Genomic DNA, 20117 nt, shown 5'->3' with positions numbered 1-20117 from the left:
CTTGGGACTCCAGGTCGCAAGTTGGTCTCTTCCTTTGTCAGCAATCCACTCAGCGTGGCAATTCCCACACCCTTCGCACAAGGCACGGACGACACAAAGAGATGGCTTGCCTGCAAGAGACCCAGCTGGTCCAGACTTGGAGGCACATTTCATTTCTCCAGCCAGCTGGGGGGGCGGTTGGAGCAGACCAGGAGATCGCCTCTAATGTTTAAATGTCAATATGGTCCCTACGTGCTGACTTGCCAAGATTTGATCGGCTAAGTTGGCCTGTGTGGGACATTCCCTGTGATGCACAGTGTGTATCTAGATCTTTCAACAGTGTCGCAAGAGAAGCTAGATGGCAGTAAACAAATTTCAGTGGAGGTGGTTCTGAAGTGGTTCTCCTCTCTCTCTGAGCTACTTCCTGTCTCACTGGGGCTTGCGTTTCAATAGGGTTCTCTCATTGGGCCCTAATTAGATTGAGGAAGGGACCAGCTCCACTTGGAATGCTGCAGTGACCTCTGCAAGCTTCTTGGTGTGCTGTGTTCTGTGTAATGCCAGCTTTCTGGGGGGACAAAGGTCAGGCTTAGTTTGGGGTCTTCCCAGTGTTTCCAGAGTCCCATATGTGCCAGGGAAGAAACCAAATCATGAGCTAAACTAGCCTAAACTCTCGAGGTTTTCCTTCATTCACTCACTCACTTTTTCACTCATAACTTAGCTAGGCAGGCAACGTCTATTGCCTGTTTTCATTTGGCCGTGACTCTCTCCCATTACTGGGAGGCAAGTCAGAGAACTGACAGGCTTGATTCTTTTCTAGAAGGTTCTGCAGTCAAGATGGGAATCCCCAGGTCAAAACGAAGAGGGCGATCTGGGGTCTAGGAGTGCTTTACTTTGAAAATCTCTTCATGAAAAACGTGAATGAGTGTTTCTGGGGCCCACGTAGTCTCTGGGAACTGGACCCAGCCTTGCGCATCAGCCCACCTCTTTTCGCCAAGCTCCCGGCTTGCGAGGTCTGAGCGCAGAGGCCAGGAGACCTGAGCTCCAGCACTGCGCCCAGCTCAGAGCGCAGAATGAAACCCAGTCACACACACACCCAGAAACCCAAAAACAAAAAAACCAAATGACGACAAAATAACTCACCCCTTCCAATTTACCCTCCCCCAGACGTAAGAAAAATGACCAGGTGGCTGGATTAATTACCAAATGACCAAGCAGGAATGTGTGGGCTGTGATTAGGCCTGAGACAGTCATCGTAACAATAGAAAATTCTCCCTGCGCCTTCTGGGCTAACACCACCCTGGGGCATCCTTAAGCCTATATCCAAGCAAACCTTACCAGGAACCGTCACCTCCAGTTTCACCAGTGAGGCAACTGAGGCTCAGAGAGGTGCAGGGACTTCCCTCACCGCCTCCCCCCACCCCCTTCCTTTCCCTCTTCCTTGGACAACTAGCTCTGGTGCACCGGCCACGTTCGAGGACCTGAGAATGGAGCGATGAGTACGACGCTGATTTGCTGTCACTGCGCTTTCACTCTGTGGGGGAAGCTGGGAAGCAGACAAGCAAACAAATCAAAATTTCAGCTAAGGACTCCAGTTCTCAAAAAGAAAAACAGGGTAATAAACGGAGTCATTGGTCAGGGAAGGCTTCTCTCCAGAGGTGGCATTTAAGAGACCTAAACTGTAAGAATGAGCCAGCCTTGGGGCGCTCTGGGGGACAGAGCCGCCGGCCCCAGGGCACAGAACTGGTGAGTGCCGAGCGGCTGGCACAGCGGGCCTGCCCTCTGCCTAATCCTCCCTCTTTCTGCCACATCCTGCTTCCTCCTGAGGCCACAGTGAGGCTGGGCTCTGCTGTGCGGTGTCAGCGGCCCCGGGCTGAGCTGGGTGCGGGGCTTGGTGACTGTGGGCCCACCCTCCTGGACCCCTACTCATTTGTGTCGAGGTCACGGGGTGGAGAGTTGGAAAAGAGCCCTTGAGGTCAGCGGTGAGGGGCGGTCCAGCTGCCCGGGTGTTCTCAGCTGCTGGAGAGCCGGGTCCCAGCCTCGCCCCACCTCGAGGCCGGTGCCAGGCAGCACCTGTCCCCAGCCCTGACAGGGAGGCTCCAAGGACCTCTTTTTAAGTCTCAACCCAGCATTTTTGGCCAACTTACAGAAAAATTGCAAGAATAGTAAAGGAACCTCCGTTTATTCTTTCTCCAGATTCACCAATTATTTACAGTTTGCCCCATTTGTCTTATTATTCTCCCTCTTTCTCTCTCTCTCTCTATATACACACATATATATTTTCCCCCATATTTTTTCTGAGCTATTTGAAAGTAAGCTGGAGGCCTCGTGCCCTTTTATGCCTAAATACTTTAGAATAATGTGTTTTTCCTTAGAGCAAGGACATTCTCATACGTAACTACTGTATGATTATCAAAATCAGGACGTTTACCTTGGACCCAATACTGTTGTCTAACCCACAGTCTGTATAAAAATTTTGTTGATTTTTCTCACTGATGCTCCTTAGAGCCAGGTTTTTTGCTTTTTGTTTTCTATTTTGTTTTTAGTTTTCCAAAAGCCAAACCAGGATTGTGAATTGCATTCGGTGTCATGTCTTTTTGGTCTCCTTTAAGCGGGGACAGGGCCTCCGTTTTCTCTGGGTTCCTCAGCCTTGGCGTCTCAAAGAGCGTGTGTCTGGTACTTCTGCGTGGTTGGATTCAGGCGCTGCATTTGTGGCAGGAATGCCCCGGAGTGACGCTGCGTTCTTCTCGGTGCTTCATGTCAGGAGGCACAAGTCAGTTTGTCCCCGTTTTGTCCAACCCAGTGTTTTTGAACCAGTTTCTCCCAGTCTTATTTTGGCTCTTGTCTCTCTCTCTCTCTCTCTTTATCTGGGGGCTTTCTCTCCTCCTCTGCTCTCTGTCTCGCTCCCTCTTTCTGTTATGATCATTCTTCATTTCTTTGTCCTGGTCCTTTTGTCTGCGCCTGTCTCTCTCTTTTATCTCTGGTCCTCTCTGATTTCTTTTCTCCCTGCTGCTGCCTCCTCCCTTAATTTTGGTCCCATGTCACCATTCTCTCCCCAGAGAACTGAAACATATGCAGGACCCCTTAGGCCTGCCACCAGGCTGACCCACAGCTGAAGGCTGGTTGCTTTCCTTTTAGGAACGAACGAGAAGTTAGACTGTTGAGGCATCATATTCTACCCAGGTGGCACCTCATTGTCCTGGAACTCATCTCTGGGCCCAGGAGAAAGGGAAGGCTCCAGAGGAAAAGAGATCCTGCTGGAAAGTCTCTCTCCTCACTGTCCAGCTCCCTTCTGCCCACCCATAGGTCCTCTCCCATGAGACAGTGCACAGACCCCAAACTGCCCTCTAGACCCAGAGCTGAGGCTCACTGTGGTTTGGCCAGGGCTGAGCAAATACCATCTTTCTGCCAAAGCAGAGCCAACTCAAAGTTCTGAGGTTAGCAGGTTTCTTGCCACCTCAGAGAGCTTGCCACCACAACAGACTTCGTCCCCACTTGGTGGTCACTGGGTTGGAAGAAGCCCAGACGCTCCCCTCTTCTCTCTGGGTTAGGCCCCAAACCACAGCTGGAGAATAGAAGCCAGACCATGGCACTCAACAGCAGCCTGCGGCCTGTCCCTCACAGCTGCGGCGCCGAATTTTGAATTGTGTTATCATCATTCCTGCTGATAAATCCAGCTTTACGGTGGGTGAATCGGTGAGCACTGCTCCTTGCTGGGATGCACAGACCCACACGGGGGTAGAGGACAATCAATAACTCACCTTGGTGTCGGCTTTGGTCTTTGAGGGGCCCAGCTTCTCCGTCTGCAGAGTGAGGGTCTTGGAGCAGGGACTGCCAGGCCCCTCTCTGCTCTGAGCTTCCAGGAGCCCACGGCCCCATCACCAATGGGCCAATCTGTTCCTCTCTGGAGGCCAGGTGTCCCCGTCCACCCGCCGTGGAGCTGACCCTGCTCTGGCCCCGTTCACCACCAGGAAGGTTACTCCAGGTGTTGCCATGTGTTTCTCTCCTGGACCAGCCCCAGGGACTTTCTGCCCTGGCGTCTCCCCCTCAGACATTGGTTTTCATCCTAGTCTGTGGAACTCGGCTTCACTAAGGATCAGCATGAAGCAAAAGACGAAGGGAGGAAGCATGACTGGCTGCCCTGCCGCCCCGTCTAGTTCTTCCTGTCGGATCAGAGCCGGGCAGTGCCTTCTCCACCCTCCAGCCCTCGGCAGCCGCAGCATTGCCAGGCTCAGGTCAGGGAGCAGCGAAGAGGCTGGCGCCAACCTCGTCTGTGCCTCTTTGGGGGTCACAGGCCCAGGGGACATCAGAGCCACCAGGACCCTCGGCGCTCAGAGGCCACCCAACTCTCTCATTTTGCAGATGAGAAACCAGAGGCCCGGGAAGGGGAGGTAATGGCAGGGCAGTGGCAGAGCTGGGACCAAATCCCAAGGCTCATGACTTACACCTCAGTGCTCCTTCTGCCATTACCCCTGGATGTCTGAGCTGCCGGCTCAATAACTCTCCCATCCCCAGACCTGTTGGCAGGCGAGAGGAGTAAGTCATGTGAGTCAAAAGCAATTTGCAACATAAATAATTTTCAATGCCAGGAGAGGAGACGGTGGGAAGACACATTGAAGGCTGAGAGGAGCCGGGCCAGTCCTCAGCCTCCATCGCCCTGCCCCGTGCTTCCTCTCCCAGCTCAGCCCTGGTGGGAGAGTCGGGGAGCAGGAAAAACAAAGCAGGAAATGGCCATAAGGATGCTCACTTCCGTTGCTCATAGGAGAGGTTCTGCTTGCCAGGCTCTTCTCTCCCCACCCCCCCGACTTTCACATGATTTTGTAATCCCACCTCCTTTAGAGAGTCAGAGGGAAATAGATGGTCCCCTGCTTGCATCTGGAATAGCCCAGGCCTCCTCCAGCAGGGCTGTATTCCTCCTTGTCCTCCACCCCCAACAGCACGACTTCAACAAAGAATGGAAGACATGCCATTATGCTGTAACATTACTATAACCTCAGCGTTACAGGACAAAGGGGCTGAGCATGACAGACCCTTTGCTCAGTTTGGATGCAGCTTTACAGAAGTGACCATCCAAGACCATTCTTTGATTTTGTGATCAGCATTTGCTCATCTCCCCAAGGTGTGATGGCTTATATTGCCCTGACAGCCAGCGAAGCTCCTTGTAAGAGGTTCTGGAGGATGGTGGCGGGCGTGGGGGAAGAGCCCGTGTCATTTTGAAGGGCTGAAAGCATGAAGCACACCTTTCCTAAGCCCACCCCAAGGGGCTGTAGAAAGCAGAGAGAAACAATGAGAAACCAGACACCATGGAATTAGTGAAGAATTCCTCGGATGAAACAGGAAAGGGAGGAAACGCAGGGAGGTGTACATTACACCTGGCGCAGGTTGAAAGGACTCAGGGCCAGTTGTTGGCAATATTAAACTCTAGGGTGTGTTTGAAAGGATCTTCACTCGAGCAGCAAGTGGAAGGCACTCCTGCCAGTACGGGATGCGCTGCCGCCACCCTCCTCCAGCCCTAAATGCACGTGCACACGCACACTCGCTTGAAAGCACGTGTGCCATGGACATCCTTTGGCAACACCAGCTCTCTGCCCCTGCCTAGATTTGAGAACTTGCAGATAATTGGTTAAGCAAAATAACAATTACAGGCAACATTTGGTGAATTCTTACTATGTGTCAGGTAAGGATCCACACAGATTACGCAGAGACCACATACAGATATAAAAGAGGGGTGTGTGCTTTGTCTTCTGCTTGTCCTTAATAGAGTGTGTGTGTGTGTGTGTGTGTGTGTGTGTGTGTGTGTATGTTTTGGAGTCACAGACCCATGTCTCTACTGTTCCGAACTTCACGTTAAAACTGATACATAAGGATGAGGAGGTTGCTGTGCTGTCAGGAACCTCATAACATGTACCAGTAGCTAAACACGGAAATTAAACCATGAGTCTTCCTGGAACTGACTCTGGGATTATCCTTAGGGTCTGTTTCCCTAAATTCAATTACCACGTAATTACCTAGAGTCTCCTGAAACTCACATAGATGGATCAGGTGACGGGTGAAGGGGCAGAAGGAACCCAGAGCAGCTGAGTGCCCGAGTGTCTGACATCCACTGGTGGCAGGGCAAAAAGCAGCAGCCTGAGTGCGGGCTTCTGCGGTGCAGCTTCCGTGGCCATGGGAATTGAGCCCCTGGGGGCAGCTCGGGGGTAGCGTGGGGGAGCTTTCTTGTGAATCCTGTCAATGGCTTTTAGTGCAGAAATCAGCATCATTGTCCAAAAGCCCCCATCCCCTACACACACACACACACACACGATTCTGTACACATACACATCAAGACCTCTGCTTCCAAGCTGTTTATCTGGAAACTGTGCGCAAGCTATGAGAGCGCATGAAATACACAAGACACACCCCCTGCCTTCCAGGCACTCAAGTTTTGGGGGGCGAGGGCAGGAAATACTTCAGGAGTTCAGGCATAGCTGGCCCTGGTAAAGGCTGGAATAATCTAGAACAACCTCAGGGAGGGGATGGAACCTGAGCTGGCCTTTGAAGGACATGCAGAATCCTGGAAGCTGGGAGCATGGCCCCTGGAGACAGACAAGGCTAGCTCAGAACCCCTGTCTTTTCCCCTGTTTACTGATGTTTGACCTTGGATGGGTTACTCTAAGCCTTCATTTTATCATTTGTGAGATAGGGACAGGAACAGGACCTACTGCATGGAGACAGAGAGAACTAAATGAGATGACGCCCTGATGTGCCCCACAGGTAGTGGGCACTCAACCCATGTTAGCTGTTAGCAGTAACTACAAGGGGGAGAGGAAGAGGGTGCAGGGGTGGGGGTGGGGTGGGGTTCTAAACTACGGCTGCAGGAAATGGACACTTGCATCCCAGAATATCCACCTTCAGTATTATTTCCTCTTCAGTCTTCACCTTCTCAGATGAGCAGCAAACATAACGTGGAACCACGGGAGAAACTCAGTTAAAAAAGCACGAGCATTTGGTTCTGTCCAAGTGCAAGCTTAGCTCCTAGCTCTCTCCTGTCCCAGTGTCATCCTGTCCCAGGATCAAGCTGAAGAGGCTGAGGCTGAGGTCCCAGATCAACTGGGTAATCCACCAAATGGATAGTGAGGACCGAAGGCAGGGTGGGGCCCGCTGGGTTATGGAGACGGAGGGGTTGGGGAGGGAGACCCAGCAGTCAGTTCAGAGGTAAACATCACTGGATGTCTGTCCCTCGGTTGAGCTGAGCCTCTGGGCCAGAGTTGTTAGAAGGCATTTGGATCTGACGTGGGATGTTTAATGTTCCCTGGTAAAAAAAAATAACTCATGTGTTTACTTAGGGGGTTTTCCAGAAGCACTCAAGGCTCTTTCCCGACCCAGTTCACCTTCACTGTCAGGGCATGTCTTTGAAGGTGCTAAGGAAACTGAGGTTCAGGAAGAGAAGGGTTTCGGGTGAGGGTAGTGGGCACTGCAGCCGGAGCTCTTCTGCCTTCCTTGTATGTTCTAGACTTTGCTCTGGTGGTGGGGAGGGCAGGATTGGGGAGGAGCCTCAACTCAGGAGCCCCAACTCAGGAGCCCAAGGTGGGCCAACAGATGAGGGGACTAATTCTGGTCTTTCATCACCCCTTTGTCGAGGTCTTGTCACATGTCACACCACCCCCACCTTAAATCACAAGCGAAGGCCCCCTGGCATCCAGCAGCCATTCCGTGCCATGCCACCATACTCAATATCACTACAATCACTGCCCTCACAGGACCCATGGGGCTCAGTTCTCTGCACCTTCTCTCTCCTATGGGACTGAAACTTCCCTGAGGGCAGAGGCTGCCCAAGTGGACTATTCAGGATCAAAATAGAGTCTCCAGATAAAATCCAGGATGCCCTGTTAAATTTGAATTCATACAAAGAATGAATTTTATTTTATTTTTTAGGATTAGTGTATCTCAAGTATTTCATGAGACATACTGAAAAATTGTGCATTGTCCATCTGAAATTTAAATTTAACTGGGCATCCTTGATTTTTATGTGTTCAATCTGGCAACCCTAGCTCCAAAGCACCCTGGTGGGAGCCAAGGATGGCGCAAACACTGTAGGGCTGAACTTGGCTCTTGTGAAAATGAATTGGGGGAGGAGGTACAGGGAGACCAAAGCTGGAGTCTGGGACCTGGCTGGTGCAGGAGGGACAAGCTTCTGAAGGATAAATGGATACACAAGTGCCTCTCTTCGAAGATGAATCGGCCCCAGCCTCTATACTCATGGCTTAGCCTCATTAGAAAGGTTCATTTGGAGAAAAATCAGAGAAGTCTGGGTCTCCTAGTATGCAGGGTTAAGATCCCAGCTTCCCGCTTTCTTTCTCTCCCCTAAACTTGGGCTCAGAGAGAGGGTTTTAGACCCTTTGCCTGTGAAGTGTGGGGCTTCGACAGACACCTTGATCCCATGTTAGGAAGAAGCAGTCTGCACCCGCAAGACCTGGAGCTGCTGGACTCTCCTCCTCTGTCCCAATGTCAGGGCCCTTGGCCTCCTTTGACTGTTCCTGAGCCTTGGACACATCTGCGTCTGAGAGGTTGGTGTGGGACAAGTGGTTGTGGGGTACCTCTCTGCAGGATGATAGCAGACCACCTAGTTAATTCTAGAATCAGCACAGAGCTGGGCAGTGGTCTCGTGACCTGGACAGGCTGTTCTGCCATCAGAACCTCAGGTTCTCATCCCACAGGGAACCTCAATCCCTGTGGGGTCTGAATGGAACGAGAAGCTCAGGGGGCCCCTGGCATGTCCGAGGAGCCCAGCTAACAAGAGTTCTGTTCCTCCTGGGCCAGAAGGGGCCTTGGACACTTTTGAGTCTGATGCCAGGTGGGCGTCTTTGCAGCTCCTCCCGACCTACCCACCAGCCTCTGCCCCACTGCCGACCTGACCTCAAGTTCCAGGCTCTTCCTTGGACCATCCTCCTTGAAGACCCACTCCAGGAGGCCCACCACCAGGCCCAGTTTTCAAGGCCTCAAGTCACCTGAAGTCCATACCTTTCTGCAAGTGGTAGCAGACCAGTTTTCTTTCCTGCCCACCAACAGAGCCCCAGGCTCAGCCTGGCAGAGGCCACCCACTGGGCAAAAGGGGCACTCCAGGGGCTAAGTCTCAGTCCCAAGTCACCAGCTGTGCAGACCTGAGAGCTCCCCTTCCCACCCCTGAGTTTTTAGTTCTCCTCCACCAGAAAAGCAGGGAGACAAAATCCACGCCTGGCATGTGCCTTTGTGCACCAGCCAGTGAAGGACAGGCCCAATTCTAGTGCTGAGCAGGCAGTTTGCCAGGAGCAGTCAAGATCACCCCTCCCTCCACTCCCAGGGTGGCAAAGGGCATTCATTACATTGAGGGGGGGAGGGGGAGTGTTTAACTCACTCTAAAGGGGGCTGGGGTGATGGGGGTAGTGGGAGGGACAATTCACAAAAGCCAGGGCTAGAAACTCCCAACGGTTTTTTTTAGACCTTCCCTCTCCTCCCTCCCCTCCCCCCCGCTGGGCTCCCCTCCCCCACCTCCAGCCGCTGGTGGCCTGCAGCCAACACTGGCCACACTGTCCGCTTTCAGGCCTCCCGCCCTCCTGGCCCTCTATCTCTTCGCCTGGCCTTCTCAACACTGCGCTCCCTCGCCACTTCTCCCCCCGACCTTCCCCCCATTATGAACCGCGTTGACCTCTTGAGTTCCGACGCCCTGCACAAGCTCGATCCCTCAGGCCCGGACGGGCAGGCAAGAGGCTTGGCAGCCGGGAGCAGCCCCGCGCCTACCAGGCCCTCCGTCCCGTGGCCCCTGGCCGTGCTCGGCCACCCCGGCCAGGAGGAAGATCGCTGCGTCTGCAGAAAGCTGGCCACGGCCACTGCACACCCCGGTGGCGGCTTCCCGGCCCTGGGGAGCAGCACCTCGGAGTTCGGCCCACTCCCTTCGCCCCTTCGGGGCCCTTAACTCCTTCCTGCCCGGCGAAACCAAGGGGCCCAGCTTTGCCACCCAAAGCAGGATGGGTGAGATGGGGGTCCCACATTTTCCGGCTCACTAAGGAAGTGGGGGCAGGCAGGCCTTGCTCGCCAGGCCTGTTCCCCCTCCCACTCCCCATCCACCACGCAGGAAGCCACCCCCTACCCCCGCCCCCTGCCCGGGCCGCGCTCGCGGCGCCTCCAGTCGGAGCCTCTGGCCTGGTGGTTTCCGGGGAGAGAGCCTGGCAGAGAAAGAGCCTCGGCAGCTTCCTCGGTGGGGCGGGGCCAGCGATGCCAACAAGGGACGCTGGAGAGGGTGGGAGGGTCCCCTCCCTGCTGAACCTGCCCTACCGGGCAGGGGTTATTAGGAAGGAATACCTCTGCCCCACCAGGGCCAGCGCCTAGGTGTGTTGCGCCCCGGGGGGTTGGGGGGCGAAGACCAGCAGGTGCGGGGCGGGCTTGGCCCAGGGGGCTAGCCCCACCCACGTCTCCGCGCCGCTCGCTCCCCCGGGCACCCCTCCCCCCACAGGTCCCGGGCTTGCCACTGCGGTGGGCACCGAAGGCCTGAAAGCCCTGGGGGCGGGAGCGACGCCTGCACACACCCCCCCGCAGGAATTCCCCTCTCCTTTGGAGAGCCTCTCGACTTCCGGGGAGCGGGGTCACTCTCCGGGTGCGGGCGCCTCTGCCCGCGAAACCAGTCCCCTGTGCTTTTGCAAAGGTTTAGCTCAAGGCATGATCTGTTCTCCCCTTACCTCCACCCCCATCTAAGGCGGAAGTGGGGTGGGGAGAGGGGTCCAGTCGCCTCCGAGCCTCCGGAGCCTCCGAAGTTCCCTCTGCGCTAATCTCCAACAGCGAAAGTGCACCTTCAACATCTCCATTTAATATTTACATTCAAGCAGGTAATAATTGGAAGCTTATAGTTTAGACATTTCTAGTAGCAGCAGTTTCTAGAGAGCTCGTTTAGCCTTTTAACAAACTTTTTTTTTTTTGCACATAGAAACAACACATCCATGTGTACAGTATCAAAAAATATATACCAAGGTTACTGGTATTACAGTTCCTGGAAGGGGAGGAAATGAAATCAACTGAAATACTGAATGAATGGGTAGAAAGGTCAACAGAAAATAGTTTGTCTGATATAGAATATAACATGATCTAGAGGAAACTCCATAAATCTAGGTTTTTATATTTCAATATATAAATACCTACAAATAAATATATATATATCAGCCCGAAGGGGGTGGTGGGCCTTTTGAGCTCAAACAATACATTTCAATAATAACACCACGTACAAACGGGAGTAAAGTCTGCACTTGACAAGTTAGCACGGTTAAAATATAATACTATAACTCTGAGACCACCGAGTGTGGCTGCCCTGTCAGTCCCGGAGGTCCACGGGAGAGGGGATGGGGCAGGTGGGGGGCGAGACCCGCAGGCACAGCGTGGAAGGCGCCAGTGCGGGCCGGGCGCCCCGGCCAGGACCCTACAGCGGGACGCAGAAGGACGCGGTTGCTGCGGCTTTGGGCATTTCGTGCTGGGGCCGGCCGGATCTCCCGCAGTTGGAGAGGGAGGAGTCCACCCCCAGGCCCCAGGTGCTAAGCTCCCAGGGACAGTGCTTCCCCTTCCGACGCCCTCCGGCTACACTGTCACGTACTCCTTGAACGTGACGGTGAGGCAGTTCGCGGTGACGTCGGTGATAATTATATTCCCAAAGAAGGGCTTGAACTCGCTCAGAGGCTCCTCGGGCTCGTCCTGGGCCTCGGCCGGAGGCTTCTCGGCCGCTGTCGCCGGCGCAGCTGCCACTCCCGTGGTCGCAGGCGCCTCGGGCTTCACATGGAGGGCGCTGGGCGGCTCCCCGGCCTCGCCGCGCGTCTTGACGCAGCGCAAGTCTATGGGCTCATCCAGGTCCGAGTCCAGCAGGATGACCTCCGGCTGCGGGAGGGCGGCAGAGGGGGGCACGTCAGCGGGGCGCTCGGCAGCCGGGCTGCCCCCCAGGCAGGTGGGGGTACTGATGCTGCGCGCCGTCAGGCGCTTCTTGCAGGGCTCTCGCTCGCTGTTGGTCTCCGAGAGGCAGCGCTTGCGCGCGTGGGAGAGATTTAGGTCGACAGCGTGGTGGTGGTGATGGTGGTGGTGGTGGTGGTGATGGTGAGAGGGCAGGTGGGTGCTGCGGGTGGGGTCCCAGGCCAGCAGGTCAGGCTTGGTGGTGAGCTGCAGGGGCTGCTCGCTGAAAGCATCCTTGGTAGGGGAGAGCTTTCGGGAGCCGGCCTCCTGGGGCTGCGGGTCAACGGCTCGGGGCACCTCCTCCTCCCTCCTCTTTGAGGGCGCTTCTGCTTTCTTTTCCTCAGCTCCTGCAGCCTTTTTGAAAGTCCTGTCGGCCGGGGGGTGACGCTCCTCAGCAGCTCGTTTCTTGTGGCTGGGGGAGCGCGCCTCGCCCTCGGCTGCCTCACCGGACTTGATCTTCACCGCCTGCATGCCGTTCTCCATGTACTTGCTCATCACGATCACGATGCGCCCGTTCTTGTTCTTGTTTTTGACGATCTTCATTTTGCCCCCAATCCCGTTGCCCGTCACCGCCTCCTTGGGGGCGGGCGTCATCCCGTTGGGGGGACCCTTCTCGGAACCCTTGCCTGGAGCCCCGGCCGCACCGGCCAGGGGCTTCACAGCTCCCAGGTAGCCCTTGGCCCCCCCGCCGTGGGCCCACTTATCGGGTGGGTGGCTTTTGGCGCCTAGGTCCGGGCAGGTGGGGCTGGGTGCCTCCTTGTGGCCGCCCTGGTACTGCAGGTCATACATTTTGGGGTCTGGCTGGTAGGGGTGGTGCTTTTTGCTGTTGAGCTGGTAGTAGTATTTGCCGCTCTTGCCGGGCGGTGGGGGCTTGCCCGCCCGCTCCTTGCTGTGCGGCTGGTACTGGTGGTGCTTCTTGCTGTTGAGCTCATACTGGTGCCCTTGGCCCTTGCCCTGACCACCCAGCTCCAGCTTGGCACGGTTGTCAGCCGAGGAGTCCTGGAGTCCGGTCAGCACATTGGAACGACGGGCAAAGGTAGGTACCTGGGGGAACGGGGTGGGATGCAGGGGGAAGTGAGAGGGGTAAGGCCAGCCCCAGAGCAAGTCTCGAGCATCAGGAGTGTCCCAGCCCTCACCAGGTCGCCATCTGCGTTATGGGGAGGGGGCGGGGCAGGGCATGGGAGGTCGATGAAAGGAAGTGGAATTGGGTGTGTTCTGGAGGAACCCCCCACCCCCGCCTTCTGGGCCTGGTGGGAGTTCAGGTGGCACTGTCAAGGGAAAGACTTGCCAGGGCCAGCGAGTGTATTCACCTGCACCACCAGCGGTTTGGGCTTCGGCCCTCTCTTCCGATATCCCATCAGCTGTTCCTGCCGTTCCCTGCGGGGAGGGAACAGAGGGCAGCGCTTTTAGCCTCAGGGTCATCTCCTCTCTCGCTATACCCCAACCTGTGGTGACACTCCCCCTTCGGTGAAGCACAACCCGGAGGAATCAAGAGCTCAGGACAGAAGGTCGCCTCTGCTGCCAGCTGGGCACCTCGGTCCAGTCCTAGAGTCCTGCTTTATGCCAGCACCAAACCTTATCTGCCCAAAGGGCTCCTCCCCTCGGATGTCTGCACCTGAACTGGCGCTCTCCACAACCCTGCCTCTGCCTGCAGCCTGGGGCTGGGTCGCTGGCACTGGTACCCACACCCTTGGGCCCGAGGCCCTGCACAGAAGGGGTTCAGGGGTTGCAAGCAACTCCAAAAGAGGTGTGTGTGGACCCGGTGCCTCCCCGTCAGAGGCAAGGGATGCTAATGACCTCATTAAGATTCAGATAACGAGTGCCGCCGGCAGAAGGGAGGACTCGTTTTCTTAAAGGCCAGTCTCTAAACAGGGGGAGGGGCTGCGCCCTTGTTTACACAGCGGCAAATGAGCCAATTAGGGGCTGGGGGCGGGGGCCAGACTCCGAGGCCGGGCCTGGCCAGGTTCGCAGCCACCTGGTGAACCGGCTCCGGCGCAGCCGGGGCGGAGTCGCTGGCCGGGGCGGGGCAAGGCGTGGGCGCGGGGGGCGCAGAAGCACCATCTCTTGTTTGAACGGGGGCTCCCAGACTCCTCCATTTCCAAATTATTAATAAAGCCCACGGGCAGTGGCGCCGGTCAACAACGGTTGCCAGGCTTCCCCCTGCGGCCTGGTGGAAGGTGACCTGAGGCTGGAGAAAGGATGGTCCCAGCACTGTCCAGCCCTCCGTGGGAGATGGGAGTGCCTTTCCAGCGTTGGCCAAAGTTGCAGCCCATTCCCGGGCCAGAAACCCGCTCTCCAGCGACCCTAGGCATCCCCCCTGGACCCTGGGGGACCAGGCCAGGGCCTGACTCTGAAATTGCATGGCATTGCAACAGCCTGCGTTTTAATTCTTCAGGGACCCATTATGCAACATGGCATCAGCCGCTGACATGGTTACAGGGTGGGGAACTCCCAGGTGGAACCAGGGCAGGATCCCTTCTCGGCGCCCCCCTGCGTCGCGGGAGAGCAACTTCCTTACTGGTCGCTCGCTCCAAGGGTCTAGGGTTTACAGTTTTAGCGCCAAACGCGCCACAGGAAATAATGCAAAATAAAAGGGGGAGGGGGGATGGAAGGCAGCGGGGTGGCCGAGCTCTGCGGGCTCCTGTCGCTCCTCCCCTCCTCGCTCGCCCTTCCCCCTTCTCCCCGAAACAGAGAACCACAGCCACCGGCGGTGTATCCAGCTGCAGCAGCTGCAGCGTGACAAGCATCTGTGCACACGAGGATGAGCCCCTCGTCAGAAGCCACCCCTCCACCATCAGGCAGCGCCCATCTCACGCCCTTTGGGCCAAGCTTCCCCTGCCCTGAGGATGGGAGCCAGACCCACCAAGTGGCCTAGTGGGAGGTGTGAAGGGCAAGAAGCACCAGACAGAATCTGCCCCCTGCCAATCCCAAACTCCCTGGGGGTGAGGGTGGTGGCTTAAGGCCTCGTCAACTTTTCTCCAGTCCCCAACAGGTTAAGTTCAGTTCCGTGACGTCCGGCGGTTTCACAATGCCAGCTCCCTCGGAGCTGCCCCGAGAGTTGCCCGTGCCAAGTGGTCAGTGGCTGCAGGAAAGCAACACCTAGGCTTGGAGGTGGGGCTCCAAAGTAGCGACGGCAGGGGCCCCCGCGGGGAACCAGGCGCAGTCCCGACTTCTCCGCGCAGCTGTGGGGCCACTCACACGCACTCTTCCCGCAGTTCCCCCCAAACACAAGCCTCTCCTTCTCCGGCCCTGCCCCGCCCCCACACCCAGGCTGCAGCAACCGCCAAGGACGTTGGTTAGAGGAGCCGAGGCCTCAGCCGTGCCCGTTCAGGCCCGTCGGGGGGAGGGGACTCCCGCGGGCCCCCTCCCGGCCCTCTCCCCCTTTCCTCTTGCAGCGTTGGCCCACTCTCCCATTCCCATATACGGTCACGGCTGCGGGCGGCGGCTGCTTGGGGGACGCTCACCTGTTCTGGAAGGCGATCAGCAGCCGGGGATCCAGGATGTTCTCCTCGGGTTCCCACGTGTTATATCTTGCAAGGGAAAAGGGAGGGGGACACGGCGTAAAAAAAAACCGAGCCAGCTTTGCGGCCTCCAGGTGGGGAATGACATAAGGCCCTACTCTGTCTTCATGAACCGAAAGCTATTTAGCTGTGGATGTTGGGGGGGCGGTGAGGGTAAATTTCTGCAGGCCTGACACAGTCCCTGATACACCCTCCCCAAGTCAAAATAAACACACAAGAGCAGGAAGAAAGGGGAGGGGTAAGGAAAATGAAACTAGCAGTTTATTTTGCAGTTGTCAAGAATTTTAAGCATGTTACTGCGACATGTTCCAAAGCCACTTTGCTCACCAGGAACCCTGCGTGCAAAGCAGCCTAAATGCAAAGTCTCAGTCCCCTCCTCCTCTCCCCAGCCCCGAGTCTCCGCGAGGGCTTCAGCCATTCTCCATTTGACCCCTAATCCGATAACCGTCAGCCAAGCTGCCCCCCCACACCCCCTCGCGCCCTGGAGCCCGCTGTCACGGGCAAGCACCCCCAAATACTCAGCAACACAAAAATATGCCTCTCTCTCTCTGTGTGAGTGTGTGTGTGCGTGTGCCTGCGCGTCTGTCTCCATCCGGTGCCTTCGCATTTCAAATTAAAGAAAAAAAAAATCCCCCACCAAAAGCGCCGCAGTGACAGTTCCCAACATTTTCAGCCTTTTTTCTTCCTCGCCCTGCACCGCTAGGAGGGAAGAGGCACACAATTGCATTTTCGTCGCTTTCTAATTTTTTTTTTTTTTTTGGTTTTGCAATATGGAGCCGTTCGGTGGAGGGAAAGGGGAAAGGAGCCATTTTCTGCTGCACATCAGTCAGTGCCTGCGCCCTCCCTCCCTCCGCCGGCCTCCCCGGCTCGGCCCCGCGTCTCTCCAGCTCCTCCGGCTCCTTTTAGTGCATAAATTAGTGATGGCATTTCCCGGAGAGCGGAGCACAACACAGGGCGCCGGGCTCGGGCTCGGCGGCTCGGCTTCCCCAGTGCCTGCCACCGACTTCCCCACCCCCTCCTCCCTCCACCCCACCTCCACCCCGCCTCCCGTCCGCTCCCCCCACCACCCCACCAGCCCGGCGGGTCCGGAGCCCGGGAGCCCCAAGCCTCGGCACCAGGCTCCCCCGCCCCTCGGCCGCTACTTACTTGGGGGACCAGCCTCTCCATTTCACCAGATACTCCACTCTGCCCTGAGGGGGGAAGAGACAGCACTCCATCAGCTTCCGCGGGATCCCCGGCTCCGGCCCGCAGCCTCCCCACCCCCTCTCCGCCTCCTCGCGGGCTGCTCCGGCTGCCGCTCCCCCGCCGCCTCGCCGTCGCCCCCGCGCCTCCCTACCTTGCGGATCCGCTTCTTCTCGATGCTCTCCACTGCGAAGACGTGCTCGCCAACAGCTGGCAGCTCCATGGCCGAGCCGGAGCGCGCCGGGGCGCGGACGGCCGGCGCGGCTGCAGACGCTGCTAGCTCCCTCCGGCGCCCCGCTGCCGCCCCGGCCGAGGCGCCCCCGCTGCCCGCGCCGCCGCCGCCGCCGCCGCCGCCGCTCGCCCAGCACAGCCCGGCCGCCCGCCACTGCCCGCGCCCGCCCCGGCTCCCGGCTCGCGCTCGCTCAGACAACTGAGCCCGGGCCGCGGCTGCACAAGAACTCATGCAAATCCGGACGTCAGCGGGCGGGGCCTCGCCAGGCCCTGCTCGGCGTCAGGGGGCGGGCCGCGGCCGGGATTGGCGCAGCCGGGCCTACCGGAGGCCCCGGGCCTGGGCGGCGGGGAGGGGTGGGGGGAGAGGAGGAAGGGCGCGGGAGGGGGCCCGGAGGAGGAGGGCGCCGGGGAGGTGCAGGGGGGAGGGATCCAAGAGCCTGGGAGAAGGACGCTGGAGGGAGGGAGCGGGAGCGGGACCGGGCCGGAGAGGTGTGTCGGCCGCCGAGGGCGGAGGGGGGAGTGGAGAGCTTGACAGGGCCGCAAGGGTCTGGCAGCGACCCCTCGCCTGCGGCCCAGCGCCTCGGCCTGCCCCCTCGCCTCTCAGTCTCTGTGTGCACTGCCCAGGGACCCCTGCCGGGGGCCACGGAAGCATCCACTGCAGTTTCCATTTGCACCGAATTGCGTCCTGTGCAGACGCCGGGGGAACGGCCGGCAGGGGGCGGAATCGGGGCAGGGGCAGGTCGCACCCCGACCTTCTGTGTCCCGCCGCCCTGCCCCGCCCCACGAGGCTTGGGGCATTTAGGAAGGCGAGGAATGGAAGAGAAAGGGCAGGGAGAAGAGAGAGGACTAGGTACAAAGGATCCCCAGGGTGAGCGCGGAGAGGAGAAAGCGGACAGACGAGCAGCCAGCCTGGGGCCCAAGCGTTCAAGAACCTTACCAGAGGATTCTCCGACCCCATCCCGGATCCTGATAGGATCCTAATTTACCCTTAGCCCTCTCCTTGGCGGGGCGAGGGCTGGCTGTCGTTTCCAGCAGCACCTCCCAACCCCCACCCTGAAGCCAAGCAGGGCGAGAGGCAGGGAGGACAGCGAGGAGGCGAAGGGGATGTCCAGTCAGCGTGGGGGCCCGAAGGGACTTCGTAGGGTCCCAGAAAGGGCTTCGAAAGAGGGAATGGGAATGGCCAAGAAGAGGTTGAAGCGGAGCAGGGCACAGCGGGGCCGCACGAAGGGGAGGTGAAAGGAATGGCTTAGGAGCCAACCATTCGTCACGAATTCGCGCTCCCTGGTCCCCGACAGGCAGCCGCGGCCCAGCCGAGGCCCTCCCTACGCGGCCGGAGAAGCCGCCGAGTGTGAAGTTTAGCACCTCCGGCGGCGAGACGGCGCGTTCCAGCGTGCAGCTCTAGCGTCCGGCTGGGGGAGCTGCTGCGCCCCACGCGGCCTCCCGAGGGCGCCGCCCGCGGGGCCGCGAGCTCTGTGGAGTCGGAATGAGGAGTGAGGGGGCCTGGGGAGGGGGTAGGGAGACCCGAGTGGCAGGGGCAGGGGCGCGCCTCTATGGGGGTGTGTCCGGGCCCCCAGCTCGGGGCCCTTGAAGGACTGGGAGCAGGAAGCTTGCGCAATCCTTTGGCTGAGCGTCCATGGAGAAAAGAAAGGAGCAAAAGTCGAGCGAGAGTGGAAAGAGCGAGAGGGGCGGGCAAAGAGCCATCCGGGTCTCCGCTCCCGCCTGGACACACGTCCCGGAATGCTGGGTGGGGACTGCGCGGGGACTCGAGGGAGCGGGGGAGGGGCGAGGTGCGGAAGCGAACCCCCAAAGCATGCGCCGGGCTCATTTTCTCCTAGGAATCCTGGGGAAGCCTGGAGACGGTCTGGTGTTTAAAGGACGCATACGTTGACTACCATTTCACCACTGCCTCGCAGCTCCCGCGGCTCGGTGGCTCCTGCTGCCCAGGCGGCTGCTGCCCAAGACGGCCCGCGTGGCTCCTCCCCTGGAGGGGTTCTTAGGGGTGGGGGGTTGTCTTCTGGCAGCCCCAGAGAGGGTCTCGGTCTGCAGCGACTGCCCTCTGACAAGCTTGAGGCACAAACCCAAGATTCCTCCGAGAAGGGGTGGGGTGGGGGTGGGGCGGGTTTACCAGCCTGGGTTGGGGTAACCAATGTCTGTTGTCCTGGGGGACAGGGGCTGTCTGAGTTTATAGAACTCGAGGGAGGAGAATTCTTTGGGAAGGGGACACAGGAAAAAGTTTTCCTTCTCCTGCTGTATTTTGGGCTTTTTTCTGACACTCGTGTCCAGAGCTAGGAGCTCTCAGGTGGGACAAGCCGAACGTAGAAGGGGAAAGGTCCCTGAGGCTGGCGGGGAGGGGGAAGCGCTGTCAGCGCGACGGTCACATTTCCATGCTGATCCTGCCAACTGCCAGGCCGTGGACTCTGTCAGTCTGTCGGGAGGTCTGCAGCGACCTTGTCCTGGACATCCCCTTCGTCCAGGGAGGGTCTGAGCTTCCCGACAACTCCGCCTGCCCCCTCGCTAGAAAATCCCCCGGAAAATCTGTTTCCAATGGGTGTTTCCGAGGCGTCCCGGACTAGGGGCGCCGAGCGGCTGCTACAGCCTCCGCGCCACCAGGGGCGTCGGACTCTGCAGGCCTTGGCTCCTCTGGCTCCAACCGCGCCCCTATGGGGCCCGCGCTCCAGATCTCAGGGGCCACGCGGTGGCACCTGGTGCCCCGACGGCGAGTTTGCGCAGAAGCCGGGCTGGGCCCGATGCCAAGCTGGGGAGGAATGGTGGCTCCCGCCGGCCAATACAGCGGGTATTTTCTGGAGCGGCCGGTGTGGCCGTGAGAGCAAGCGCTGGCTCCCCAAGACTGCAGGAGGGGACGCCCCCAAGCTCCTCAGAAGCCGCGGGAGTCCCCGGCCGCCCCCGCTCCCAGCCTTTCTATGGAAAGTGGCTCAAATACACAAGTACCCCCCGCCGAAAGCGGAGACTCGCGTTGTTACTTATTTTGTCCTGGTGGAGGTTGGGCCGATAGGGAGAGAGGCCAGTTCCCAGGACCCTAGCCTCACTTCGCGGCTGGCCCTAGACCACCCTTCACTTTCAAGCGGGTGTAGGGAGTAGCTCAGGTCCATGGGACGGTGAATGGGCTGCAAGGAGGAGGCAGAGACAGAATCTGAGGGGTGGGGAACAATGAGCGCCCTGGAAGCTCCCCTGATGCGCCCAGCGCGCCCCTCCTGGGAAGTCTCCCATGGGGCCTCCCCTACCGCCCCACCCCCTGTCTTGGTCCCT

At 58.4% G+C, this 20117-nt stretch overlaps 1 protein-coding gene across 1 annotated transcript; it reads right to left on the bottom strand.

Annotated features, from left to right (window-relative positions):
• Window positions 1–10773: 10773 nt before the first annotated feature.
• CBX4 (chromobox 4) lies at window positions 10774–17051 on the bottom strand. The gene is made up of 5 exons (XM_032456686.1): window positions 16774–17051; window positions 16584–16627; window positions 15381–15446; window positions 13227–13293; window positions 10774–12960 (listed from the first exon to the last, which is right to left on the bottom strand). Exons 1-5 carry the CDS (start codon window positions 16840–16842, stop codon window positions 11554–11556), a joined length of 1653 nt encoding a protein of 550 aa, XP_032312577.1. The 5' UTR covers window positions 16843–17051; the 3' UTR covers window positions 10774–11553.
• Between the last annotated feature and the right edge of the window lie 3066 nt (window positions 17052–20117).

Source organism: Camelus ferus, chromosome 16, assembly GCF_009834535.1.
Source record: "Camelus ferus isolate YT-003-E chromosome 16, BCGSAC_Cfer_1.0, whole genome shotgun sequence".
NCBI lineage: Eukaryota > Metazoa > Chordata > Mammalia > Artiodactyla > Camelidae > Camelus > Camelus ferus.
The sequence above is the reverse complement of the archived record's forward strand: the minus strand, read 5'-3'. Positions and strand labels throughout refer to the sequence as shown.

Bases quoted from the DNA above. Each gene is read 5' to 3' on its own strand.
- CBX4 (XM_032456686.1), bottom strand. From the start codon at position 16,842: ATGGAGCTGCCAGCTGTTGGCGAGCACGTCTTCGCAGTGGAGAGCATC. The intron at 15,447-16,583 runs GTAAGTAGCGGC...TTCCCTTGCAAG, and splicing joins TGGAGAGGCTGGTCCCCCAA to ATATAACACGTGGGAACCCG. The intron at 12,961-13,226 runs GTGAATACACTC...CCGTTCCCCCAG, and splicing joins CCAAACCGCTGGTGGTGCAG to GTACCTACCTTTGCCCGTCG.